Source organism: Jaculus jaculus, chromosome X, assembly GCF_020740685.1.
Source record: "Jaculus jaculus isolate mJacJac1 chromosome X, mJacJac1.mat.Y.cur, whole genome shotgun sequence".
NCBI lineage: Eukaryota > Metazoa > Chordata > Mammalia > Rodentia > Dipodidae > Jaculus > Jaculus jaculus.
This window is the reverse complement of record NC_059125.1, coordinates 5,169,544-5,195,820: the sequence shown is the minus strand read 5'-3', so window position 1 is coordinate 5,195,820 and position 26,277 is coordinate 5,169,544. Positions and strand designations below refer to the sequence as shown.

The 26,277-nt window shown below is 39.7% G+C and overlaps 1 protein-coding gene across 4 annotated transcripts in view; it reads left to right on the top strand.

Moving 5' to 3' along the window:
* Nucleotides 1-25,021, top strand: part of Nhs (NHS actin remodeling regulator) — a 398,091-nt gene extending 373,070 nt beyond the window's left edge. For 2 of the 4 annotated variants that reach the window (XM_045140531.1, XM_045140533.1), the window contains exons 4-9: nucleotides 6,066-6,128; nucleotides 8,398-8,590; nucleotides 11,252-11,383; nucleotides 13,092-16,076; nucleotides 16,586-16,712; nucleotides 23,096-25,021. In XM_045140531.1, the coding sequence (XP_044996466.1) occupies nucleotides 6,066-6,128; nucleotides 8,398-8,590; nucleotides 11,252-11,383; nucleotides 13,092-16,076; nucleotides 16,586-16,712; nucleotides 23,096-23,702 (4,107 nt within the window). In that variant the 3' untranslated portion in view covers nucleotides 23,703-25,021. Of the gene's footprint in view, nucleotides 1-6,065; nucleotides 6,129-6,868; nucleotides 6,998-8,397; nucleotides 8,591-11,251; nucleotides 11,384-13,091; nucleotides 16,077-16,585; nucleotides 16,713-23,095 lie in introns of those variants that run through there. The other 2 variants (XM_045140534.1, XM_045140532.1) reach the window with 2 other exon arrangements.
* The last annotated feature ends 1,256 nt before the right edge of the window (nucleotides 25,022-26,277 follow it).

Genomic DNA, 26,277 nt, shown 5'->3' with positions numbered 1-26,277 from the left:
TCTTCAAGGAGTATGTTTGTTATTTCTTGTTCTGAGCACAAGTCAGAAGTATAACTCTGACTTTCATGGAGACAATCTTATGAGAAGCTAGGGAAAGGACTTGAAGACCTGATGGATCCAGTGGGAATAGAAATGGAGGGAAGGCATCAAAGTAGAATCTGTTGGTCAGAATCAGATGGACATGATTGGTACTAGCTTATGCCAAAATGTATTAATTGGGCTGGAGATGGCTTAGTGGTTAAGGTGGTTGCCTGCAAAGCATAAGGACCCAGGTTCAGTTCCCCAGGATCTATGTAAGCCAGTTGCACAAGGAGGGAGAAATTGATTTTTCATTTTTATCCAGCAGTTTTTTCCAATATTTTTAACAAATTAATTATGAATTTTATTGTATGAACAAATCATCTGTTGTTCCCATTCACTTCATGTTATCCTCTTATATCTCCTCTTCCCACCTCCATTCCACTGAGGGTCCCCTTCACTGGAGTTATTGGTATTCACCATGGCATTCTGTGTGGGTGGGGTGGGGAGAATTGCCTCAGGATATTCCTTACCATCCTGTGGCTCTTAAAGTCTTTTCACCCCCTCTTCTCCAGTTGTTAATAAAATCTACCTATAGGCCAGAAAAGCTGAAAGAATTATACAGTGAACAAACATATTTCATTTTGAATCTGTTTGTTTGTTTGTTTACACTGGGACTGATTTTAACTCTTGTCTAAGAAATATTCTTGAATGAATGAATGGTATTATAACTCTTCCACATTGTTATTGTGAGTAAACCAGTGTTGTTCACTGCTACTCCTTTACCGAGTGATAATTCCAAAATCAGGATCTGCTTCTTTATCCATTGTTTTGTTTGCTTCTTAATCATGCTGTCTATATGCCCATGCACTATGTTATCTCTGGCTTTGTACTAGGAGTTATATTGAAAAAAATATGAAAATCAAAATAATTTGATGTTATTTCTCTTTTGAAAAGTATTTTCATTAGCATACAAAAATTGGTTTCATTACGTTGTATTTCAAACAAATTTTGTTTTTCATTTCTCTTTCTTCCTCGTTCCTTTCTCCCCTTGCTCGTCCCCCACCCGCCCTCCCCACCAGATCATCATTTCTACTTTCACACTACGTGTTTTCTCTTGTTCTCTCCTATTTCTCATCCTCTTTTGTTCCTCTGCCATGGGGACTGAAAAAAATTGCCTTTTTCTTCTATTTGCTACATTTTCATTATCCATTCAGCACCTGATGGCTATCTAGGTTGATTCCATTTCCTGAGCAAACATGTGCAAGTATGTCTGTGGAGCAGTGTCCCATCCTTTGGGTATATAACCAGGAGTGGTATATCTGGGTTATACAGTAGACCTGTTTTTATTTATTTTTTATTTATTTTTTTAAGAAACATCCGCACTGATCTCCAGAGTGGCTGCACTAGTTTATACTCCCACCAATAAACAGCAAGGAGAAGTTCCCCTTTACCCACAAATGTGAAAGCATTTGCTGTCAATAGTTTTCTTTTTTTTTAAAAAAAAAAAAACATTTTGTTTACTTACTTATTTGAGACACAAAGAAAGAGGCAGAGAGAGAAAGTGAGAGAGAGAGAGAATTTGCACACCAGGGCTTCCTGCCACTTTAAACAAATTCTCGGTGCCTGTGCCACTTTGTGCATCTTGCTTTACATGGGTACTGGAGAATCAAACCCAGGCCATGAGGCTTTGCAAGCAAGTGCCTTCCTTTAACCACTGTGCAGTATCTCCAGCCCTATTTTTCATTAAAATTATTTTTATTCACTTACCAGGAGAGAGATAGAACAAAAACATAGGTACTAGAGAATCAAACCTGGGCTGGCAAACAGGTACCTCTAGACACTGAGCCATCTCCCCAGGCCTGTTATCAGTTTTCTTCCTTATTTTAATTAATTTATTTTAATTAATAAATTAATTTGACAGAGAGAAGAGGGAGAGAGAGAGAGAATATGCCAGGTCCTCCAGCTGCTGCAAACGAACTCCAGTTGCATGTGCCACCTCGTGTATCTGGCTTACGTGGGTCAAGTCCTACCCTTCCTTTGGCTCTTACATTCTTTCCACCACCTCTTCTGCAATGTACCCTGAACCTTGTAATGTGTGAGAGTGATGTCTCAGGGCTCAACAGTCCATTGTCACTTCTTCTAGGCACTATGGTGACTTTGGAATTATCTCAGTAGTCACCATCTGAAAAGAGAAGCTTCACTATCCAAAAATAAGGGAATCATATTTATTTCTTTTTTTTTCCTTTGAACTATTCATTTCATTGGCCCATTTACTGGCTGACAATTTGGGGTATTTGTGTGTTTAATTTCTACCATTGTGTTTTGTCTTTTATTTGAAAGCTGAGCGAGAAAGACAGAGAAAATGGGTGTGCCAGGACCTCTAGCCACTGCAAAAGAACTCCAGATGCATGTGCCACCTTGTGCATCTGGCTTTATGTGGGTACTGGGGAACTGAACCCAGGTTGTTAGGCTTTGCAGATAAGCACCTTAACTGCTGAGTCATTTCTCCAGCCCAACTTTTACGTATTCCAGATACCAGCATCTTGTCTGAGGAATAGCTACCAACATCTTTTCCCATACTGTAGGCTTTCTGTTAACTCTGTTGATAGCTTAATATGCTATGCAAATTTTTTCTTTTTAATTTCATATCGTCCCATTTGTTGATTTTTTTGAACTGTTTCCTGTGCTATTCGAGTCCCCTTCAGAAAGAACTTACCTCTACCTATAACTTCCAGTGTATTTCCCATGTTTTCCTCTAGAACTTTCAGCATTTCTGGCTTTATGTGAAGGTCTTTTGTCCATTTTGAATTGTTCTCTGTGCAGGGAACAGATGCATTTCAAACAATTTTCTTCAGGTAGATATCCAGTTTTAGCAATACCATCTGTTGAACAGGCTGTCTTTTGTCCAGCATGTTTTTGATGTCTTTGTTGAAAATTAGGTGACTGTTGCTGTGTAGGTTGATTTTCCAGTCCTCTCTTCTACTTCATTGTTAATGTTATTTCTTTAAGAGGAATTTTTCTCATTTATACCAGGCACACTGAGATGATAACAATACAACATATATTTTGGAGCATTATCAAATAGTAGTGATATAGTTATGAATAAATAATTGTTAGTATTTATCCGAATAAGCAATAGGGTACATTTAAGTAGAGCTATTAGAGAATAATTTAGTTGATACAAGTTTGATCAAAACCTAGCTTTTTTGAATCTCATCTGCCAGCAACCATTAAGGAGTGGCATTCTTGGTTTACATAACTGTGCCTTGAGTTAGCACTCTCTTGCAATCGAATTTCTTAGATTATTTAGAAGACGTATTCTGTATGTATTCATAATATGAAAATATAATAAAACTAATTAGAGCTCTTTTACAAATACCCAAGAAACAGAACAATTTAAAATACAAAGACCATGGAGTTCATGGCAATTATAAAACCATAACTCATTTACTGTTACAATGACAAATACTTGACATCTATAGGGTCCCTAGTGGTTGTGTCTAAATCTAGGTAGAGGAATCAAAGAGCACCATCCTGCTGTACCTGCTAGGGACCACTCAGTTTCGGCCCTTGCATGCTGGAGGTTGAAGGTACTATTGAAATAGGAGAGAGGTGATTAGTTGAGGAATATAACCTGAGGATATCTTGGCTCAGTCCTGGACATAGTCATTGCTAGGTGTTACCTCATGCTTGTTTAATGGGGCAGGTGGGTTCCTCCAGATGACAGAATATAAAGTACATCCCTCACCCCTCACTGGTGGAAAAATAGTCAGCAGGAGATCCAATTTAGAACATTTATGATGAACTACTAGAATTCATTTATCAATAGTCATATAATTCATGTGATCTTGACCTGTGGTGCCTATTATGTATTTTTTAAAATCCTTTTGTGAGACACAAAAGCCTTTTGTTTCATTTAAGCAGGTTCCATTTCCAAATAAGTTTTATATTGAGGCTTCCTTTTGTCTATTCCCAGGAATTGGGCCACTTGTTTTCATGCATAGTTATAATAGTGTCTTATGTGAGAACTTAATATCATTATCTGTGGCTGATTCTTTGGAAAGAACCAGAGTAGTGTCTGAGCTCAGGCCACTGTATCTGTCAAAATGGTCACATTCAATGAGGGAGCCATAGACATTATAAAAATCTTTAGTCTTAAAAAAAGACCTAGTCAAAGTGAATCAGGCATGAAAGATGGCATTCACTCTGCTTAAAAATTAATAAGAGCTGGAGAAATTGCTTAGTGGTTAAAGTGCTTGTCTGCAAAGGCAGAGGACCTAGGTTCAGTTCCCCAGGACCCCTGTAAGCCAGATGCACAAGGTAGTACATGCATCTGGAGTTCATTTACAGCTGCTGGAGTCCCTGGCACACCCATTCATTCTCTCTTTCTCTCTCTCTTTCTCTCTCTCTCTCTCCCTCTTATAAATAAATAACTGAAAAAATAATCAGAAATCCTACCAGTTAAAAACTTAGACTAACTAGACCCTGAATGTAACTCCCCTCACCTCCCACACATGCCTGCCATTGGCTTGAGAATAACTAGTCTCAGCATTCATTCATACTGAGCCTCTGACAGAACTAGGGGTTTCTGGTGGTTTCTTCTCTGGTTTTATCTATTGAGTTTAAGTCAGAAGGTCTCTTGAGACTCTTGAGATTGTTAGTCTACCTCTTATTTTGTTCAGGTTTCTTATAGCTGCTAAAGCATACAAGGTCAGTCTCATTCAAGTGGCCCAATACATTGGTGAACTCTTACCATGAGGCAGAAACTACTGGCATCATAGACGACTAAAAGAAAAAATTAAACATGGCTCCTGGCTTCTAAGAATTTCTATAGTCTGCTGGATGAAAAATGATACAAACATCCAATGATCATTCGTGCTATATTAAAGCTCTGCCATAGGGTAACTGCTGTAATAGATGCCTAACTGAATCCAAAGCTGATATAGTTTATGTTTAAAAGAATTTCAAGCCAGGTGCAGTAGTCCATTCCTATAATTGGAAGAATCAGGAGGTTCAGGCAGGAGGATGGAAGGTTGGAGGTCAGCCTGAGCCACAGAGTGAAGCTCAAATGAAACAAAATAATTTAATACCCTTTTTAGTATATCCTGAAAAGGGAATATTGGTTACCAACTTATTCTCCAAATAAGATTCTCTACATAGTCATAATTTGTAAAATCCAAAACAAATGAAAATCCAGGGTCTCTTCCTCCAAAAATAAGAATTATAAGGTGGTAGCAGCAAGTAATCCAACTGCAGGGCCCTGTGGACTGCACGGGAGACATACTCAAGAACCTGATGGTCTCTAAACATAGCATATAAGGGAGAAGCAAGTATGAAATTTGAGCAGTCTACAGGAAGATATATATATATATACATATATATATATATATATGCATCTGGAGTTCATTTACAGCTGCTGGAGTCCCTGGCACACCCATTCATTCTCTCTTTCTCTCTCTCTTTCTCTCTCTCTCTCTCCCTCTTATAAATAAATAACTGAAAAAATAATCAGAAATCCTACCAGTTATATATATATATATCTGTCATTAAGCAAGTACAGTTAGTATTTAAAAGATGTGAAAATTATTGCGATTTTCATAGAAATTTTTACAGCTCCAAAAGAAAGGTACAATAACTATAGTTGTAGAAGTAGAGCATATGAAGTACCAAGATTTTTCTAAGGATTTTACATATATTTACTCATTTAATCCTCAAAAAAGCCTTGGAAGATAGATGGTATTATTTTCCTATATTACTACAGATGAGGAAATTGGTCTTAGAGAAGTTGAATGCTTGTATCTGCTCATGTAGAAAATTAGCCAGGTATTTAGGATTTGATCTCGGGAAGTTTGTGTCTAAAATCTGTGCTCTTAGCCATTCATGTTACCTCTCAAAAAATAATGATTTAGAAGGAGGGAAGGACTTCTTCCAGTATATTCATTTGTCACTATCATAGATTTGGCCTAACTAGCATATACTGTGTGAACATTTTTAATTTTTTTCTTTTTTCTTTTTTCTTCTTTTTTTGCATTTCATGTTCATAGTTTAACAGCACCCGTTCGCCCTCCCCCACTGAGTGTTGCCACATGGCCCCATGGAGTAGAAAGGTATTGGTTCTGAGAACATTCCCTCGCAGCCCTACCCTGCTCTTTTCAGACACTCTCCCTTTCTTCTCGCCTTTAACTTTATTGCAAACTCTCTTATTTCAAACTAACAGTAGTCCTTTTAAATCAACTGAAAGCGTGGTATTTTCCTAACTTGAATTAAATAAAACACAATTTAGACAACCATATCATTGGCTTTGTTATCCACTAACGACTCCCCCACACCAAATTATAATTCGCATTTCTGTTCATCATGGGCATGCTCTATTGCTGCTCCTGGACTTGGTAGTTTGGAGGAAAAAAAAATTCCAACTTGGCCTGTATTTATCAGAACTATAAACATTCAGTTTCTCAAATCAAAAAGAAAGACAGAGAGACAGAGAGAGAGAGAGAGAGAGAACAGGATCCCCTTGCAGTCAATTGTCTCTGTTTCCATGAAATGAAAAGTGCTTTTTGGCTGCTGGTCAGAGCCTGGAGTCAGGTCACTGTCCTTTAGTCCTTTCCCAGCCCATTGTTATTCAAGGAAGGAATCGCCTAAATGAGGTCTCTGGTGGTGGGGATTTCTCTCTAGCTCTCTTCTCCCATACTCAGCTCTCATGTGGTGTGCTCGCTCGCTCTTTCTCTGTTTCTGTCTCTTTCTCTTTTTGCATGCACCAAACTTTTTTTTTTCTTTTTGGAAGTTACCTAGGAAACAAAGTCTTTTGTGCTCGAACTTTATTTGAGCTATTCACTTCGCTGGGGATCTGCACAAAAGCTGAAGAAAGAAGGTTGCAATATTTTATTAAAATGTTCATGGAGAACACATTTTTCCCAAGGGGGGGAATCATATCCTGTTGGGTGTGTTGGGGGTTTTTGCAGAAACCTCCAATAAGGTAAGTAAAATGTTGGGGGTTCCTTTAAAAAGGGGCTCTGGGATCTATTCTTTAAGGGGATGTGAGAATGACTCATTTGACAGTCCATGCAATCCTGAATCAACAAGGAATGATATTTCTGAATGTAAGGACTAGTGAATTTTTAATAGTCTTGATTTTAGAACAGAGTATGATTGAAACCTTACTGGAATAAGAGGAAAAGAAATATTTGCTTTATACAGAGACCCAACTTCCTCCAAATTGCCTAAGGAAATAAGACTAGGTTCAGTAGTGAACCATGAGTCTTTTAATAATCTGGTTTAGAAACCCAACTCTGAAGTCAAAACTGGAATGAGGCCTTTTTTCACAACCTGGGCCAGGAGCCCAATGCTAAAATCAAAGTTAGACAATATTAATATTTACCAAAGGCTCAGATAGAGAATTTTCTAATGTAATATAGAAATCAAAGCTTCTAACTACACAGATGGAAAGAAGGTTTATACTGCAAAGGTGAAAGAAAATAAACTAGGACTCTCCTGCCCTTCCAAATTTGAAAAAGGAACCCTTATTGAATCTTTTTCTCTTGAAACAGCATTTTTATTTTCCACTGTAGCTGGTGATGGAAACACCTCTTCATGTTGGCTTTTCTATAGGCACCCACTATCAATGGAACTGCTTTTGAAAATGTGATTCACCAAAGTGTCCTGTAATGAAATTAACTTCTGGGGTTTTGTTTTGTTTTGTTTTACTTTTCTGAGGTAGGGTCTCACTCTAGCCCAGGCTGACCTACAATTTACTACATAGTCTCAGGGTGGCCTCAAACTCATGGCGATCCTCACACCCCTGCCTTTCAAGTGCTGGGATTAAAAGCATGTGCTACCATGCCTGACTTTTAACTCCTGAAGTTTTAATGGCCTCCCAAATTAGGTTGGCTTGTCCTCCAGGTGATATATTCTGAAATAACTCCAGGATCGAGGTTTACAGGCATGGATTCTGAGCCTTACTATGGATATTTAATTCATCCACTTCCCTTAATCCTTGTCACCTATAGATATCAAGATTTTGATAGGAATTTATGGTGACATAAGGAGCCAGAATGTAGATCTACCTTTTACTGGATTAGAAACAGGTGATTTTTTTGATGCTTGAAGTTAGAGGATTTTTGACTATCTCATCTTTCTTCTTAATTCCATTTCACCTGAAAAGCATGTCTCTCTTGCTAATTATTTCCTTTCTGTGTTATTTTACTGTTGAAAAAAAACTTTCAATTAGTTGTGCTGACTACTACCTATTTGTTAGAATGCTTCCTTTGTCCTAAAAGCTTATTTCTGCCTTGTGTTTTGAATGTCAACAATGAAAGCCCTGTGTGCGTGACTGTGTCTGAGCCATGATGGCTGAACCTGAATATACTTTGTTTGCAGTCCCACCCGCCAGACGACGAAGATGCAGATGTCATGTTAGGGCAGAGACCGAAAAACCCAATACACAATATTCCTTCTACACTGGACAAGCAGACCAACTGGAGCAAAGCGCTACCTCTCCCGACGCCAGAGGAGAAGATGAAACAAGATGCCCAAGTGATTTCTTCTTGCATTATTCCCATCAATGTCACTGGTATCGTTTGTGTTTTTGTGTATTTTTTTAACCTTAGGGGAAGTTGGATGGGAATATTCTATGTATAAAATATGTTCAAAAGCTGTGCTGTTTGGTTTACCCACTAAGAATATTGTTGTGTAAATAAGCAACATCTTTTTCACCAAAATACAACCCAGAAGATGTTGAATATGCTTTTGTCCACTGTTGACATCAATTTGCATATGTTCTGCTGAACTCCTTGTTATGTAAATGATGGACAGTTTCTTTGTGAAAAAAAAATCACCAAATAGCTCTTTAGTGATTGATCACGTGATAATGATGCATGGCACCAAAAGAAAGAAAACATCAAACCCCAGGTTTCTAAAACTGCAAGTAAGACCCTGTTGAACAACTAGAAAATCTGTGTCATGCTTCCCAGGATGAAGGTAGGCTTTTTCTAAAAGACCATTCTATATTGATTTTAAGGATTTTTTTGACATAAAACTACACGTATACATAGATGAAGTCTGGATTCTACGTTCAGAGCACCAAGCCCTTCTTCTTTGCACTATATTCTGTGGTGTGTACTGAAAGTGTGAAGATTAGTCTAGGTAGAATTAAAGCCTAACAAGACATTTCTTCAGTTTTTTGGGCAGCAAGTTGAAATTCCAGTGTTGAATCTCAAAACCTTAGTTGTTAGCCAAATAAGGAATTATTTTATTTTTTTTAATTTTTTAAGTAAGTATCCAATGTAATGGATTTCATTATAGCATTTTCATATGTATGTGTCATTATACTTTGTTCTCAATCCCTGGCCCTAAATTGTCTGCCTATTGGTATTTCTTTAAACACTTCAACTAGTTATGTTGTACCTCATTTGTATAATTAAATTTCGAAACCAGCCATGTTATTATTGATTCTCATCTTGGTACCATGTATCTAAAGATCACATGTCCCTTTCCATGCATTTTGGACACAACTATTATAATCCCACTTAGATTTCTCTTGACTCCAGTGGGGAGCAAAGTGACCAGGTATCTGGGACAGATACTTTTTCCCTCTTGAACAAAAACTGAGTTGTAGTTCATTGTCTGGTCATGAGCAAGGACTTAATCTTCCCGATGATCAATTCAGCCTGTAGTGTAAATTATTCTAAACATGTGCACTTATCTGATTTCTATAACCTAAATGTGATGTATTAGGAGAGTTTAGCTGCCAAAAATGGATCATTCTGGCACCCTCTTAAGCTAATTTTCAGTTCTGAGAATATCTGACTCTACTAATACAGTTTCTTTCCTGGCATTGTAAGGAAAATCTTGTTTTCAAATTTAGTACTGTGATTATGGGCCATCATGTGGTGATTAGTAAAAAGAGAAGATTTTTCTTTCAGTTTTATTTTAGGAACTCTCAGACTAAAGTCTAGATTAGATGTTGATTTCAAGAGCTTTAATGAGAACATGCTTAATGGTATTTATATAGCACACAGTGTCTGTATATGGTGTATTCTGTAATCATTAAGAGTCAAATGAAAGATTTGTTTTTGGTTGGAGTCAAGAAAGGAAAATTCCATTAGTATGAATTCTCTGAAAATTTTGTAATCACTTATCACATGACACAGATATTTCAAAGCAAATTCTAGAAACTGATGGCACTGTGATGCTATACAGCTGACCCAAAATTTAACAAGCCATCTAACTCCATGCCTAACAGTTAAGATAAATGATGAGGTGACCAAATTCCAAAGCATAGCATTCTGGCTTTCTGAGCTGGAGCTCACACGGAAAAAAAAAAAAAAATCCATGGTGCATGCCTATACCAGACAGAGTTTGAATTCCACAAATGCTATCACGTTATTCTAGTTTGATAGGACTGCACATAGCATTGATAATGTGACTATGGGAAGCAACTAAGAAGCATACCACTTGCACCCTCATGTGTACAAAAACAGACACATGGTTGTAAAGAGTGGGAATTCCCTCTTTAAAGTTAGTTGGTACAGAATGTAGATCCATTTAACTGCAGGAGTGAAGACCTCTGTATGTTTATTTCATGTTGATGGGACAGCTTGTGTTAAACCAAAAAGCAGCCAATTTGGTCACTAGAAGAAAGTAAACAGACTTACAAAATGATTGAAAAAAAGAAATCACTAAGTTAAAAGTGTGTGTGTGTGTGTGTGTGTGTGTGTAAGAAAGAGAGAGAAAGCTTGGGCATAGAAGGTGGAGGGGATAAAAAACCTAACAAAGGCTCTTTAAATGAAGAAATGGGTCAAGATATTGAATTAGCTGAACTAATTTAGGTTCACATCCTTGTTACTGATCTACTATATCAAGGTATCCATTTCAGAGAACCCAGATATAGACCAGTAAACCGTAATGACTAAATGTTATAAACCCTTAAGGAGCCCTTTCTCTGTGTGAGTGCTTTTCTGATGCCTTTTTCTCTTTGCTGTCTTCTGACTTTCCTCTTATGCTGGTTGCTTTTGGCAGTGCCAGCTGTTGTGGAGTGCTGCATTTAGAAATAAAGCTTCATGCACTGGCGGATCATTTAGATAAGGGCTGAAGAAGAGCTCCTTTATGTTTGCTCACGAGCTTAATCCAAACTCTTCCCCGACTTCCAATCAAAAAATATCACTGTGTTCCAAGCAAATGAAAATGTGTTTGCCATTTCTAAAGGCTAATGAGACCTATCTGTGCGTTGCAGGAGTTGGTTTTGACAGAGAGGCTAGTATACGCTGCTCTCTTGTTCATTCACAATCCGTACTACAGCGCAGACGAAAACTGAGGAGAAGGAAAACCATCTCGGGTATTCCCAGAAGAGTTCAACAAGAAATAGGTGTGGTATAAAAATGTTCACGGTTTCTGTCTAATACAGATTATAAGAAGATAAAATGACTGTCAGCCTTCAACTGGCTTCCTTAAAAAAAATTACATGTTTTAACTTGTAGTGGTTTGGAAATGACATTTGCCTTGTATTCAAGTAAGCCAGGTGGCATTAATTTTCAAGTATCTGTTCTTAACTATGAATGTATAGCCTTATAGACTGCGGCATATACATTCAAGTGTTCTGTGTGAAATATAATATTTTGCTAATTGAAAGTTTCATTAAGGTAGGAAATGTGAATAGAAAGTAGCAATATTCAACATAAGGAATTTTGGGAAGCATTGTAGCTTCTTTAGAAGAAATATACATTTATGAAGTTAATTATTTTAAAAAAATAAAATTTAAGCATATTAAAATATTGAATATTTTAAAACATAATACCCTTGGTTAAATTTAACATTTTTTTCTGGTCATTGTGTTGCACCAATATTTACATATTTAAATACTCAAATATCATGGTAGCATCTCATGTAAGTAAGATTTTACTTTCTTCCAATAAAGTCTATGAATTTTCTTTCACTATGTTTATATTACAAAACACAAATTAAAAACAGTGGCCAAGACTAGGTTTGTGGTTCAGGTAAATACATATATAGATATATAACTTATGAGAGCAAAGTAGTGTGATAAGGAAGAGAAATAATTCTTTTTTAATTTTTAATTTTTATTTTTAAATTATTTTTATTTATTTATTTGAAAGTGACAGAGAGAGAAAGAGGCAGATAGAGACAGAGAGAGAATGGGTGTGCCAGGGCCTCCAGCCACTGCAAACGAACTCTAGATGCTTGTACCCCCTTGTGCATCTGGCTAATGTGGGTCCTGAGGAATTGAGCCTCAAACTTGGGTCCTTAGGCTTCACAGGCAAGCGCTTAATCGCTAAGCCATCTCTCCAGACCTAACTTTTTATTTTTTATAATTAACAACACCCATGATTGTAAACAATATCGTATAGTAAATCCCTCCCTCCCCCCACTTTCTCCTTTGAAACTCCACTCTCCATTATATGCCTTCCCCTCTCAATCAGTCTCTCTTTTATTTTGATGCCATGATTTTTTTTCCTCCTATTATGATGGTCTTGTGCAGGTAATGTCAGGCACTGTGAGGACATGGATATCCAGGCCATTTTGTATCCGCAGGAGCACACTGTAAATAGTCCTACCTTTCCTTTGGATCTTACATTCTTTCCGCCACCTCTTCCACAATGGACCCTGAGCCTTAGAAGGTGTGATAGAAATACTGCAGTGCTGAGCACTCCTCTGTCACTTCGTCCCAACACCATAATGCCTTCTGAGTCATCCCAAGATCACTGCCATCTGAAAAGAGGTTTTCTAACGAAAAAGTGAGAGTAGCATTAATATATGTTTATGAATATTAAGAGAAGTGCTTACTGAGCAGTTTTATGAGCATACAATATACATTTAGCCAGACAGCAGCAGACATTAGATAATTCTTAAAAGATATAAAAGCATATTTTTTTCTCGGTGTGCACATATACATACATATGTAGATATGCATGTGCACCAGCACACATATAAGTGCATACACCGAGAAACAGGAAGAAGCTCTAAGAAGCCAGCATGTAGATTTTACAAAAATCTCTCAAAATGCCTGTTCATCTACTGATATGCAAGTGTCTCATGGTGTTTTCCATGTATCCTAGATTCTGATGAATCACCTGTGGCCAGGGAAAGGAATGTGATTGTGCACACCAACCCAGACCCTTCCAACACTGTCAACAGGAGGTCTGGAACCAAGGACTCTGAGTGCCAAACTGAGGATATTCTGATCGCTGCCCCATCCAGAAGGAGAATCAGAGCTCAAAGGGGTCAGAGTATTGCGGCTTCCCTTTCTCATTCGGCTGGCAACATTTCTGCACTGGCTGACAAAGGTGACACCATGTTCACTCCTGTGGTGAGCAGCCGTACAAGATCTCGGAGCCTTCCTCGGGAAGGGAATAGAGGTGGAGATGCTGAGCCCAAAGTTGGTGCTAAGCCATCAACCTATGAAGAGGGGGAGCCTTTCGTGGGTGACCATGAAAGAACCTCTCATGATTGCAGTGAGGCTCCAAGCAGCCCGAGTGCACAAGAACACCAGCCTGCTTTGGGCCTGGCCTGTTCGCAACATCTGCACAGCCCACAGCACAAGTTAAACGAGAGAGGGAGATCACGTCTATCTCGAATGGCTGCTGACTCTGGCAGCTGTGACATCTCCTCCAATTCAGACACCTTTGGGAGCCCTATCCACTGCATTTCCACAGCTGGAGTCCTCCTCAGCAGCCACATGGACCAGAAAGATGACCACCAGTCATCTAGTGGTAACTGGAGCGGAAGCAGCTCTACATGCCCATCACAGACATCAGAAACCATCCCTCCTGCAGCTTCTCCTCCCCTCACTGGCTCTTCTCACTGTGATTCAGAGTTGTCCCTAAACACAGCTCCTCATGCTAATGAGGATGCCAGTGTCTTTGCGACAGAACAGTACAATGACCACCTGGATAAAGTAAGAGGGCACCGGGCAAACTCCTTCACCTCCACTGTTGCAGATCTGTTGGATGACCCCAACAATAGCAACACAAGTGACAGTGAATGGAATTACCTACACCACCATCATGATGCATCCTGCCACCAAGACTTTAGTCCAGAGCGCCCCAAGGCAGATAGCCTGGGCTGCCCAAGCTTTACAAGCATGGCCACTTACGACAGCTTTCTGGAAAAGTCTCCATCAGACAAAGCTGATACTAGCTCTCACTTTTCAGTGGACACAGAAGGATACTATACCTCTATGCACTTTGACTGTGGTCTCAAAGGTAACAAGAGCTATGTCTGTCACTATGCAGCCTTGAGCCCAGAGAATGGCCAGGGTGTTGGGGTTCCTCCTGGTCTCCAAGACTGTACCTGGCAGGACTACTTAGATCACCGGAGGCAAGGGAGACCAAGCATCTCTTTCAGAAAACCAAAGGCAAAGCCAACTCCACCTAAACGTAGTTCATCCTTGAGAAAGTCTGATGGAAACACAGAGGTTTCTGAGAAGAAAGAACCAAAGATAAGCAGTGGTCAGCACCTGCCTCACAGTTCCAGGGAAATGAAACTGCCTCTTGATTTCCCCAACACGCCTTCTCGAGTGGAAAATAACAATCTTCCCACCAAGCAGGAACCTTCTTGGGTCAACCAGAATGAACATGGGATTAAGGAACCTCAGCTGGACACTGCAGACATTCCACCATTCAAAGATGAAGGTGCCGAATCCACTCACTATGCAGACCTCTGGCTTCTAAATGACTTGAAAACAAATGATCCCTATAGATCTTTATCTAATTCAAGCACTGCTACGGGTACCACAGTTATTGAATGCATCAAATCTCCAGAGAGCTCTGAATCCCAAACTTCACAATCAGAATCAAGGGCAACCACCCCATCTCTTCCTTCTGTTGACAATGAATTTAAACTGGCATCACCAGAAAAACTGGCTGGGTTGGCATCTCCATCAAGTGGCTATTCAAGCCAGTCTGAAACACCGACATCCTCTTTCCCGACAGCTTTCTTTTCAGGTCCATTATCTCCTGGAGGTAGCAAAAGAAAACCTAAAGTTCCAGAAAGGAAATCCTCACTACAGCAGCCCTCTTTAAAAGATGGAACCCTATCCCTGAGTAAAGATCTGGAACTCCCCATTATACCTCCTACCCATCTTGACCTAAGTGCTCTTCATAATGTTTTGAATAAACCATTCCACCACCGACATCCATTGCACGTTTTTACTCATAAGCAAAACACAGTAGGAGAAATGCTGAGGTCAAATCCTCCACCTCCACCTCCACCATCTCTTGCAATTACACCAACTGTCTTGCAATCTGTTAACCTTAGGTCCATCAACAAGTCTGAAGAAATTAAGCAAAAAGAAGGCAACAATACAGACCTCCCTTACTTAGAGGAAAATGCTCTCACAATGGCTGCCTTGTCTCCAGACAAGATTAGGTCACACCCAGGGAAGAAATCAGTATCACCCCAGTCATCTGCTGAAGACACCACACTGCCCAATTTGGACTCCTCTGCAGTCGAGATAGGACCAGATAAGCTACATGTGGAAAAGAACCCTACCTTGGATGGAAAGAGTCGCTGCAATCCAGAAACCTCATCAGGTAGCAAACTTCTAGATTCGATCGTGATGAAAGATGAAATGCAGGTGGAGAATGAACCTATTCCAGAAAACACACCAAGTCAAAACTGTGGGTTTTCTACAGAAGGATTTCAGAAGGTGTCTGTTGCCCGTCCCAGTGATTTGGGTAATAAAATCATACAGTATGGAGCTGGTCACAATGGAGCTCTGGAGCAGGTACAGAAGATATCCTCTGGAATTTGGGAAGAAGTTGCCCAAGTGGACTCTATGGGTGGAATTATAATTCAGTCCAATTCACCAACTAGGGCAACAGACCTAAGCAGTCAACGTAAGCATCAACTTGTTATGAGCCGCCACCATGACAAAGTGCCTGTGACTACCCGCTATGAATCAGAGATATCAACTGTAAATTCATCCCCTGAAAAATGTTCTGAGCAGGAAATTATTGCTTCAGGTATTTTACCCAAAAGTGCCTCTGATAACAGCAGAGCAGAGGAGACCCAAGGAAATATGGATGAAGCTTCATTGAAAGGTCAGTCATTGATACCGTTGCAGGAAGGAACTGTGTCCCATTCCTGTTCAGCCCTCTGTGTTGGTTTCCCACACCCATTTCTGTTCATTTATTAAAATAATTGAGAAGAACTCTTCTGTTATTGAGGGCCTAAAATGTGACAGATATCTCTCTCATTTTTTAAAAAATTTTTTATTTATTTACTTGAGGGTGACAGACACAGAGAGAAAGACAGATAGAGGCAGAGAGAGAGAATGGGCGCGCCAGGGCCTCCAGCCTCTGCAAACGAACCCCAGACACATGCGCCCCCTTGTGCATCTGGCTAACATGGGACCTGGGGAACCGAGCCTCGAACCAGGGTCCTTAGGCTTCACAGGCAAGCGCTTAACCGCTACGCCATCTCTCCAGCCCTATCTCTCTCATTTTAAAAATGGTAATAAGGCAACTTCTGTTTGTTTGACTTCTATTCAGTGAAGCAAGGTTATAAGCTGTGTAACTCCTCTTAAAGATGCTTCTCTTCTTCTTTTAAGAATCATCCCCCAGTGACGACTCCATCATTTCACCACTTAGTGAGGACTCTCAAGCTGAAGCAGAGGGTGTGTTTGTGTCTCCAAACAAACCTCGAACAACTGAGGATTTATTCGCTGTCATACACAGGTGAGGCAGTGTTTACCAGATCCCCCCCCCCCCACACACAAACAAAAGGCACAGAGAATGTTTTGCTTCTTAAACTGCTTCTTGTCAAATGCAGATACAGGAAAGCAATCATTCAGCCAAAAAAAAGCAAGCAAGAAAAAACCATCATCAACTAGAAAACAAATTAGCAGACTTGTATGTATATTGATATGTATGAAACTATATATGTTTGTGTGTGTGTGTGTGTGTGTGTACCTTCATCTCTAAATTGAAGTTTATCTAATTATACACACATGCATATGTATATGTTCAATATATAAATACATAATATATAATACATTATATACAGATATATATATATATATATATATATATATATATATATATACAGAGAGAACATTGGCCTTCACAACTATACATACATATATACATGGATGCATTATGTGTATGTGTGTGTGTGTGTGTGTGTGTGTGTGTCTGTCTGTCTGTCTGTCTGTCTGTGTAGACTGAGAGCACACAAGAGGGAAAATTTAATAAGAATCACTGGGAGGAACAAATTTGTATGTGAAACAATTTGCTAAGTGAAAGTTCAAACTCCAGTGTAATTTATGACTTTATTTATGTATTTGTTTATTCATTTTTGCAGAGTTAGAAATCAAACCTAGAGCCTTACACCTGATAGGCAAGCACTCTGCCACTGAATTAGACTCCTAACCATCTGACTTTTTTTTAAAAATTTTTTTTTGTTCATTTTTATTTATTTATATGAGAGTGACAGAGAGAGAAAGAGACAGATAGAGAGAGATTGAGAATGGGCGCGCCAGGGCATCCAGCCACTGCAAACGAACTCCAGACGCGTGCGCCCCCTTGTGCATCTGGCTATCGTGGGTCCTGGGGAATCGAGCCTTGAACCGGGGTCCTCAGGCTTCACAGGCAAGCGCTTAACCGCTAAGCCATCACTCCAGCCCCTATCTGACTTTTAATTTAAGTCCAAAAATTATGCTCAAAGCTATAAACATTCACTAGCAGAGACCAACAGAAGTTGATTTATGAAAACCATCAGGGTCACAAGTTCAGTCATACAGGTTAGAACAACTAAAAACTGTTTCCTTTCATTCTCTTTTCTTTGTAGACAGGGATAAATAGAGAGGGAGAGACAGAGAATCCAGGGTCCTTTACTACTCATGCATGTGCCATTTTGTGCATGTGGCTTTATGTGTTGTGGCAGTTACATTCTTGTTGTAGGGACATATGCCCAACCAGAAGCAGTATTTTGGAGGAAAGGGTTTATTTTAGGCTTATAGATTCCAGGGGAAGTTTCATCATGGTGGACAAAGCTGGCTCACTCTATCATAAATCCATAGCAGTGAGAAAACTGCCAGCACAAGCAAGCACAAACAGCCAGAGCTCAAGTTGACTCTACACACTTCTTAGGGTTGGACTCAAGACCTACCCCCAGGGATACACCTACTCTAGCAGAACTCTACCCGATGAAGACTAATTAAAAGGAAGATTAATTAAAAATACATAAGTCTGGAGTGCCGGGCGTGGTGGCGCATGCCTTTAATCCCAGCACTCGGGAGGCAGCAGTAGGAGGATCGCCGTGAGTTCGAGGCCACCCTGAGACTCCATAGTGAATTCCAGGTCAGCCTGGGCTAGGGTGAGACTCTACCTCGAAAAACAAAAAAACAAAACAAAACAAAACAAAACAAAAAGCATAAGTCTGGGCTGGAGAGATGGCTTAACGGTTAAGATGCTTGCCTGCAAAGCCTAAGGACTCATGTTCAACTCTTCCCATGTAAGCCAGATACACAGTGATACAAGCACACAAGGTCACACATGTACACAAGGGGGCGCACCATCTAGAGTTGAATTACAGTGATTACATGCCCTGGTGTGCCAATTCTCCCTCTCCTTTGTGTGTGCAAGCATAAAAAAGGCTAGTCTGTTGGGCTTGCCTCAAAACAACAACAACAAATACCTAAGGCTATGGAGGACAGATATTAAATTCAAACCATCACATGTGCGTACTGGCTGGTAGACTTTGTTAGCAAGTGTCTTTAATTGGTGAGTCATCTCCCTAGCCCCAATTCTTTCTTCTTATATATTAAATTTCTTTCATACTACTAATATTCGTCTTTAAAATTAAAGGCCATATTTCAAGAATAAGGGATGTTCTCTAGATTCCTTTCTCAAGACATAGTTTGGTCCTTGCTACCTATGTACACTTTCTCATTGTCCTTTTCTGCTCCCTGATCAGTGCCCTATATTGACAAGAATTATAAGTTCTTTACCTCTGGTGATCAAAAAAAACAGAGAATGAACTAGTCCTCAGAAAGGCATTCCACTCCTTTCACATATATTACTGCCTTCCAACACCTGGCTTTGGGAACTTAGATAAAATTCCCAAAAGACAGAAGACGGAGATATTTTTCTGATTTTACAGTTACTATTTTAATGCAAATTCTTTGTAAAGGAGCTTGCAATTTTACTGCCCCTTCCCATTGCAGGGTTGGAAGGACTTCTCTTTTCTGTGAATGTTCTTCACCAACTGTTTTTTTTGTTTGTTTGTTTGTTTGTTTTCAAGGTAGGGTCTCACTTTGGCTCAGGCTGACCTGGAATTCACTATGTAGTCTCAGGGTGGCCTCGAACTCACGGCGATCCTCCTACCTCTGCCTCCCGAGTGCTGGGATTAAAGTCGTGCGCCACCACGCCCGGCTTTACCAACTGTTTCTTTAAGCAATGCTTTCTTTGCATACTTTAGCAGGCACATACTTCCCCACTACTAGTAAGGTGAAGAATCACATTTATTTTCCTCCAGTACATATTCTAAGCTCTAATTTTATTCCCCCTCTACTCCAAACTTTATCCTCAAATCCAGGACAAATTACCAATGTGCTGAATAAGTGGAAGAGCCAAGTCTTCATGTTTGAAAGACACTTATGCTGTGTCTAGAATAGTGGACAGGTCACAAGTAATAGACTTACAAAGAAATCGATCTGAATCCCAACTCTACCGGCTTGTATGTAGTCTTGATTAAGTTAAGTTCTCTGAACCTAATCCCTTACTGAAGTGGGAAGACCTGTTGCTCACATATTTGATTTGAAGATAAAATATTCTGTGTATAAAATATTATAGATGCTAAGAACATCTGCTACTCAAAAATTCTACCCTGTTAGGTTGCCAGACACTGGCGTGTGAAGATATCAAACACAGAGGTTTCTGTGAGCCAAGTAGGGCTTTTCTGCAATTGCGTAACTCACATTTTCTTTACCACACAGATTTTTAAGTTGACAAAAGAGCATGTCAACAATACCTAGCAATGACTGAATTATGCTGAAGGTTTATATCTTGATGAATCTGGAAGTTCAATAGACTTAAGGAGTTTGATAATCTTAGATCTGCATTCATGTCATGTTTGCTTGTTTATTTATTTATTAAATCACAGTGGCAAGAGGTATTCTGCTTTCTTGAGAGCTTATAATATACAGTGCCTAAGAGCTACAAAGATGCTCTAGGTTTTCAATTCCTTGGATGGACTTGTCTGACTACTTAATATGCTGTTGATGTTCCTAGTCAGCTATGGGACATGATATTTGAAGTTAATGATGGATTAAAAAGACAGACATTTAAATAACTTTTGAGTGTAGGAAATGTGAATTTAAAATAGTTTAGTATATCCCCTGTATCCATCATCCAGGGCCATCAGCTATCAAGCTAAGGGCAATCCTGTCCTCACTACACATCCATCCACTTGCTGCACTTAGTATTATTTGGAAGCCCATCCTGAATACCAGGCCATTTCATCTATGCTATCCACACAAATTTAATAAGAAAAAGCCATAGTCATTCATCATGCTGCAACCAGAAGTAAAATATTTTTCTTTCTCTGTTTTAAAATAAAATTATTTATGAGAGAGAGGAAAGAATGAGTGTGCCAGGGCCTCCAACCACTGACCATGAAGTCCAGATGCATGTGCCCCCTTGTGCATCTGGCTTATGTGGGTATTGGGGAAGTAAACCTTGGTTCTAAGGCTTCAGAGGCAAGTGCCAAAACAGCTAATCCATCTCTCCAGCCCCAGCATTTTTTTTTCCTTAAGTTCTTGAACACCATCTCAATGAGTCTCCTAGAACTCCAGCCCTATCTACAATAGCTATTACCTAAAAAAGGTAATCACACCAGGCGTGGTGGCACACGACTTTAATCCCAGCACTCAGGAGGCAGAGGTTGGAGGATCGCCAAGAGTTCTAGGCCACCCTGGGACTATGTAGTGAATTCCAGGTCAGCCTGAGCCAGAGTGAGACCCTACCTCGAAAAACAAAAACAAAAACAAAAACAAAAAAAAAAAAAGGAAAAAGGTAATCACAAATTAAATGATGCTCACAGGTTATCAGAATTTTCCCAAGGCTATGAGTGCCAAAAAGGCAAGGAATGAACCTTACCCTTTATCTCTATGACTCTAAATCTTTGTATCCTACCATGCCAGATGCTTTGAAATAAGTGCGGGTGTTGCAGTCAGGTTCACATTGCTGGTAGAAATCACCCAATGAACAGAAGCTTGTGGGAACAAGAGGTTTATTTGGTTTACAGGCTCAAGTAGAAGCTTCATGATGGCAGGGGAAAATGATGGCATGTGCATAGGGTGGGCATCACCCCCTGGCCAACATAAGGTGGAGAATAGCAACAGGAGAGTGTGCCAAACACTGGCATGGGGAAACTGGCTATAACACCCATAAGCCCGCCCCCAACAATACACTGCTCCCAAGAGGTGTTAATTCCCATATCTCCATCAGCTAAGAACCTAGCATTCAAAACACCTAAGTTTATGGGGGACACCTGAATCAAACCACCATACATGATGTAAAATGCAATCCATTCATCTAACTTTAAAAGTCCCCATAGTTTTTATTGATTCCAATGATGTTCATACATCCCAATAGTACAAGATCTTTTAACTGAGCCATAATACCAAAAACTAACTTCAAAAAACCAGAATAAACATTCACACTGCAAAAGATGGCATTGGGCATAGCAAAGAAAAATTCAACCAGTACAAGATTTAAAACAAGCTGGGGAAACATCAAACTCTGTAGCTCCAATTCCAACAACTCTAGTCAATAACAAATCTCCAAGTCCGATAATTCTAACCAGCAACGAGTCTCTGGCATGCTAATTCTGCCCCTCCAGCTAGGCTACTCACAGTCCTGTAAAACTTCATTGGGGCTGGCAGCTTTCCTTTGCAGCCATCTCGTGGTCCTGGCATCTCCACTAGGTCTCCACTGCAACCCATGGCTCATACTCATGGCTCCATGAGGTCTCCATGAAGGCATCCAGCAAACCTGCTTCACACTGCCCATGGCCATTTCCAAACCACAAGACCGTGTTGCAAACTCAATGACCCTCACTTTCCTGCATTTCTTATACTCCACAATACCAGATAGGGTGCCAATTTGTTAATCCAGGGGGAATAAAGCAGACTTTGAAGAACAGGACACTTCTTGAACACTCAGGCCCCTCCAAAAGAGTCTACATTTTTCCTGTTGCCCCAGTTCAGGTCAGCTGGCCAATTTTAAAGGTTGTAGTTTCTCAAATAATTGCAGCTGAATGGGCAGAAGCTTCAGCCCAAACATTTCATTCTTTGTCATATCCCTCTGCTCACACCAGTCCATTTCTATGCAATGCAACCCTACACAAATTTTCAGGCCTAACAGCAGGCTTCTCACACAAACTGCTAGCCCAGTCCAGGCACAACTCTTTCTCACCCTCATAAGCCAAACCTCACAGTCCATAGTTCTTAGTGCCTTCAGGTCTTTCAGCTCTGACCAGGATAGACCATCAAGCTGTACTTACAGCACTGCAAAGCATCTCTTAGGCCAAGGTTTCAAATCCTCCCATAGTCCTCTTGAAAATCAGCTCCAAAAGGCCAAAGCTACAGTCAGGTGTCTAGCAGCAACCCCACTCCTCGGTACCACTTTACTGTTGCAGTCAGGTTCGTATTGCTGGTAGAAATCACCCAACCAAGAACAGCTTCTGGGAAAAAGGTTTATTTTGGCTTATGGACTGAAGGGGAACCTTCATGATGGCAGGGGAAAATGATGGCTTGAGCAGAGGACATCACCCCCTGGCCAACATAAAGTGGATCATAGCAACAGGAGAGTGTGCCAAACACTGGCAAGGGGAAACTGACTGTAACACCCATAAGCCTGCCCCCCAAAATAGGCTGCCTCCAGGAGGTGTTAATTCCCAAATCTCCATCAGCTCGGTATCTAGCATTCAGAACACCTAAGTTTATGGGGGACACCTGAATCAAACCAGCACAGCGGGAATGGGATGGGATACTTCTTGATTCATAAAATTGTAAGTTGACAAAAAATTTGTGCCCCATTTTCCCTTTTCTTAAAAGATCCAAGCGGAAAGTACTTGGAAGAAAAGATTCTGGGGAGATATCTGTGAGAAGCAAATCAAGAATTCCCCTTGGCAGCAGTAGCAACAGCTCCAGTTCTCTCACTTCACCCAGCAGCAATGTGACAACTGGGAACAGTCAGAGGTCTCCAGGTCTCATCTACCGAAATGCCAAAAAGTCTAACACATCCAACGAAGAATTTAAGCTGCTGCTGCTCAAGAAAGGCAGTCGCTCTGATTCCAGTTATCGCATGTCTGCCATCGAGATCCTGAAGAGTCCAGTCCTGCCCAAGCCTCCTGGGGAATTCACCCCAGAGTCTCCACAAAGCCCGGATGATGCCCATCAGGGTTCACCTGGGGCTGAGACTTTGTCCCCACTCTCGCCATGTTCCCCACGGGTCAACGTGGAAGGGTTTTCCTCAAAGAACTTTGCCACCTCAGCGTCATCACGGGTTGGACGATCCCGGGCGCCCCCTGTGGCCAGCAGCAGCCGCTACAGTGTCCGCTGCCGGCTGTACAATACGCCCATGCAGGCCATCTCTGAGGGAGAGACGGAAAATTCCGATGGGAGCCCGCACGATGACCGCTCCTCTCAGAGCTCCACATAGGCTGTCTGGGCCAAGCTGTTCCCAACCGCCCAACCCCTTACAAAAAGACTTTGTAATGCCATGGAGTGATCAGAAGTGGTCACCCAGGTGGGGTAGCATCACTGCTTGGCAAAAAAAATTCTGAATATGTGCTGAGGTGACAGAAAGTGGTTTAGTCATTTTTGATTAGTTTCCATGTTTTAAGTAGCTGTCATGGTTTTCTTTAGTTTGATTTACCCAGTCTCATTCCCTGTGATAGATAATAGAGAGTACAGAAATATCTAATTTTCATGAAACCAAGACAAAGTTTTCCCAGAGCTGCCTATTCAGAAAATAAAGCCCTCACTGTCATAATTCTTTAAGATGAAATTACTCTGGAGGTTTGGTATTTTTTTACATTAAAATGAACTAAAGCGAAATTTAGAAGAAAGAACTACACATATGTAAATATCATATTTTTGATAAAAATATGTAAATAGATTTATCAATGCGTGGACATGTGGCCAATTATCTACCACACACCAACTGTTTATAAAACACACAAAATAAAGTATAATAACTGTATTCTGTGAATACCATTTTCATATCAAACACCATATTTAAATGTCCACCAATATGATTTCTGAGAGTGATAAACCTCAAATATGAATTTAAAACTGGTGAAATAAAGGAGATCTTGAGGTCATATACTGAAATGTGATTAACTTAAAATAATGAATTCAGACCTAATCATTGTTGTGACAAATTATAGCAGAAACAAGCAAATTGCAACATGTGCCTATGATTTGCCATGTGGCAATTTGGACAGAATGAAAAGCATGCTTTTGATTACTTTTTAATCAATGAGAGAAATCATCATTGTCAATACAAAGCCCCCCAAAACAACATTTGACAGTGTCCTTTAGACATTACTTCCTTCGATGGATTGCTTTACAAGAATGAGTAGAGAACCGGTAGTTAATTTTATTTTATACAAGGCTACTGGGGACAAGAACATAAAGGGATGACTGTACTCTTTAAACTTCTTCAACAGTCTAGCAATTAGCTCAAGGTTCTTAAACTAACAGAAATCAAATCTAAGCATGCCACAGTGCTATAGACTTCTCAGTAAGTACTTACAGTGAGATTTCAGCAAAGCTTTCTCTCTGTGCTGATGAGTGAGATTCATGCTACCTAAAAATTAACAGAAATGACACTGTGAACAATGTAGTTGGGAAATAGGTATGTGTATATGCATTATTTATATTCACTCTTAAGTGGGGAATGGGGAACAGCTCTGGTTCACAATGCTACATACAACTGATTTTTCGTCTGGTTTTACTATATCTGCTTGATGGCAAAAGGGGAGGGTGGCGGGTGGGTAAGGAAATGTCAGAGCAAGTGCTCTGATAAAATGAAGGCAGGGAAACAAGCTGAATTACTTGAAATTACTTGAATTTTCTTGTCTTAAAACTGAAAAAAAAAATATGTACTAACAAGTTGAAATCTGTAAGTCGCTTTCACACCTCTGATTTTAATATGAACTGATACTAATGTTTGGAATCATATGTCAGAAGTATAAGCAGTTATGTATTTAGAATAGATTTTTGAGTGGGAGAGGTAGAAATTAGAAAGAACTGAGAAGGGATATGACCTATGAAAGGCTAGAATGTGACTACAATGATAGAACACACCAAGGTTAACAAGAAACTGATAAGCAGTTGGCTTTATGCCTATGCAAGTGGTATTGGGGACAGTAGAAGTATGCACGAGGGGTTGCAGTTTAGGACTTACTCTTGCAACAGGAAGGAGAAAGCCTGGTCTAAGAAGACACTATCTTTCAATAGAAATGTGTTTTAATATTTACAGATTAAGAATTAGAGAATCTGATTGCTGTTGGTGTTTTATTTGTTTGGAAAGAAAAAAAAAATGTCTGGCTTATTCTACTATTTGTTTTTATTGCCAAATTGTGTTACTTAATCTGTTGTCATTCTTGTATGTAAAATGGGTGTTGGGGGTGGAGGGGTAGAGGAGGAGATTGAGAAAAGGGGAGAGAGAGTGAGAGAGAATGAGCGCAAGTGTGTGCTGGGGATAGATAAATGACCTGGTAAAGGGTTTAAACGTATACAAAGTGTTATAATTTTATTAAAAGAAAAAAAATGTTTGGGGGTTTGAAAAGAAAATGGACCATCATTTCTCATTGGAAAACATTAATTAAGAAAACCAGCATGGTTTGACACCACATGGGATCATGAACAAATCTGTCTCATGCTTTGAAAAGTACACGTGGCAAAATTTTAAAAATAAAAGTTTTTAGACAAATGTGATAAGAAACTGTCATTTCCAGTCACAATAGGTGATCGTTTGTAATTTTCATAAAAGCAGTTCGTTTGCAGTATGACTTTTGTGTAGCTAGGGGTTTTTTAAGTGTGAAGAAAGGTATGTGGGCTTTAAAAGTGATTCTAAATCTTGAATAGAAACACATGAATTGGCTTTAATAAAAATGTCACCTTTTATTATTGACATTAATTTAAGTAATGGTACCATATATATATTTTAAAGTACATTTTTGACTTGAATTGTGAGGCAATAAGATATCTTCTATGTAATGATCATA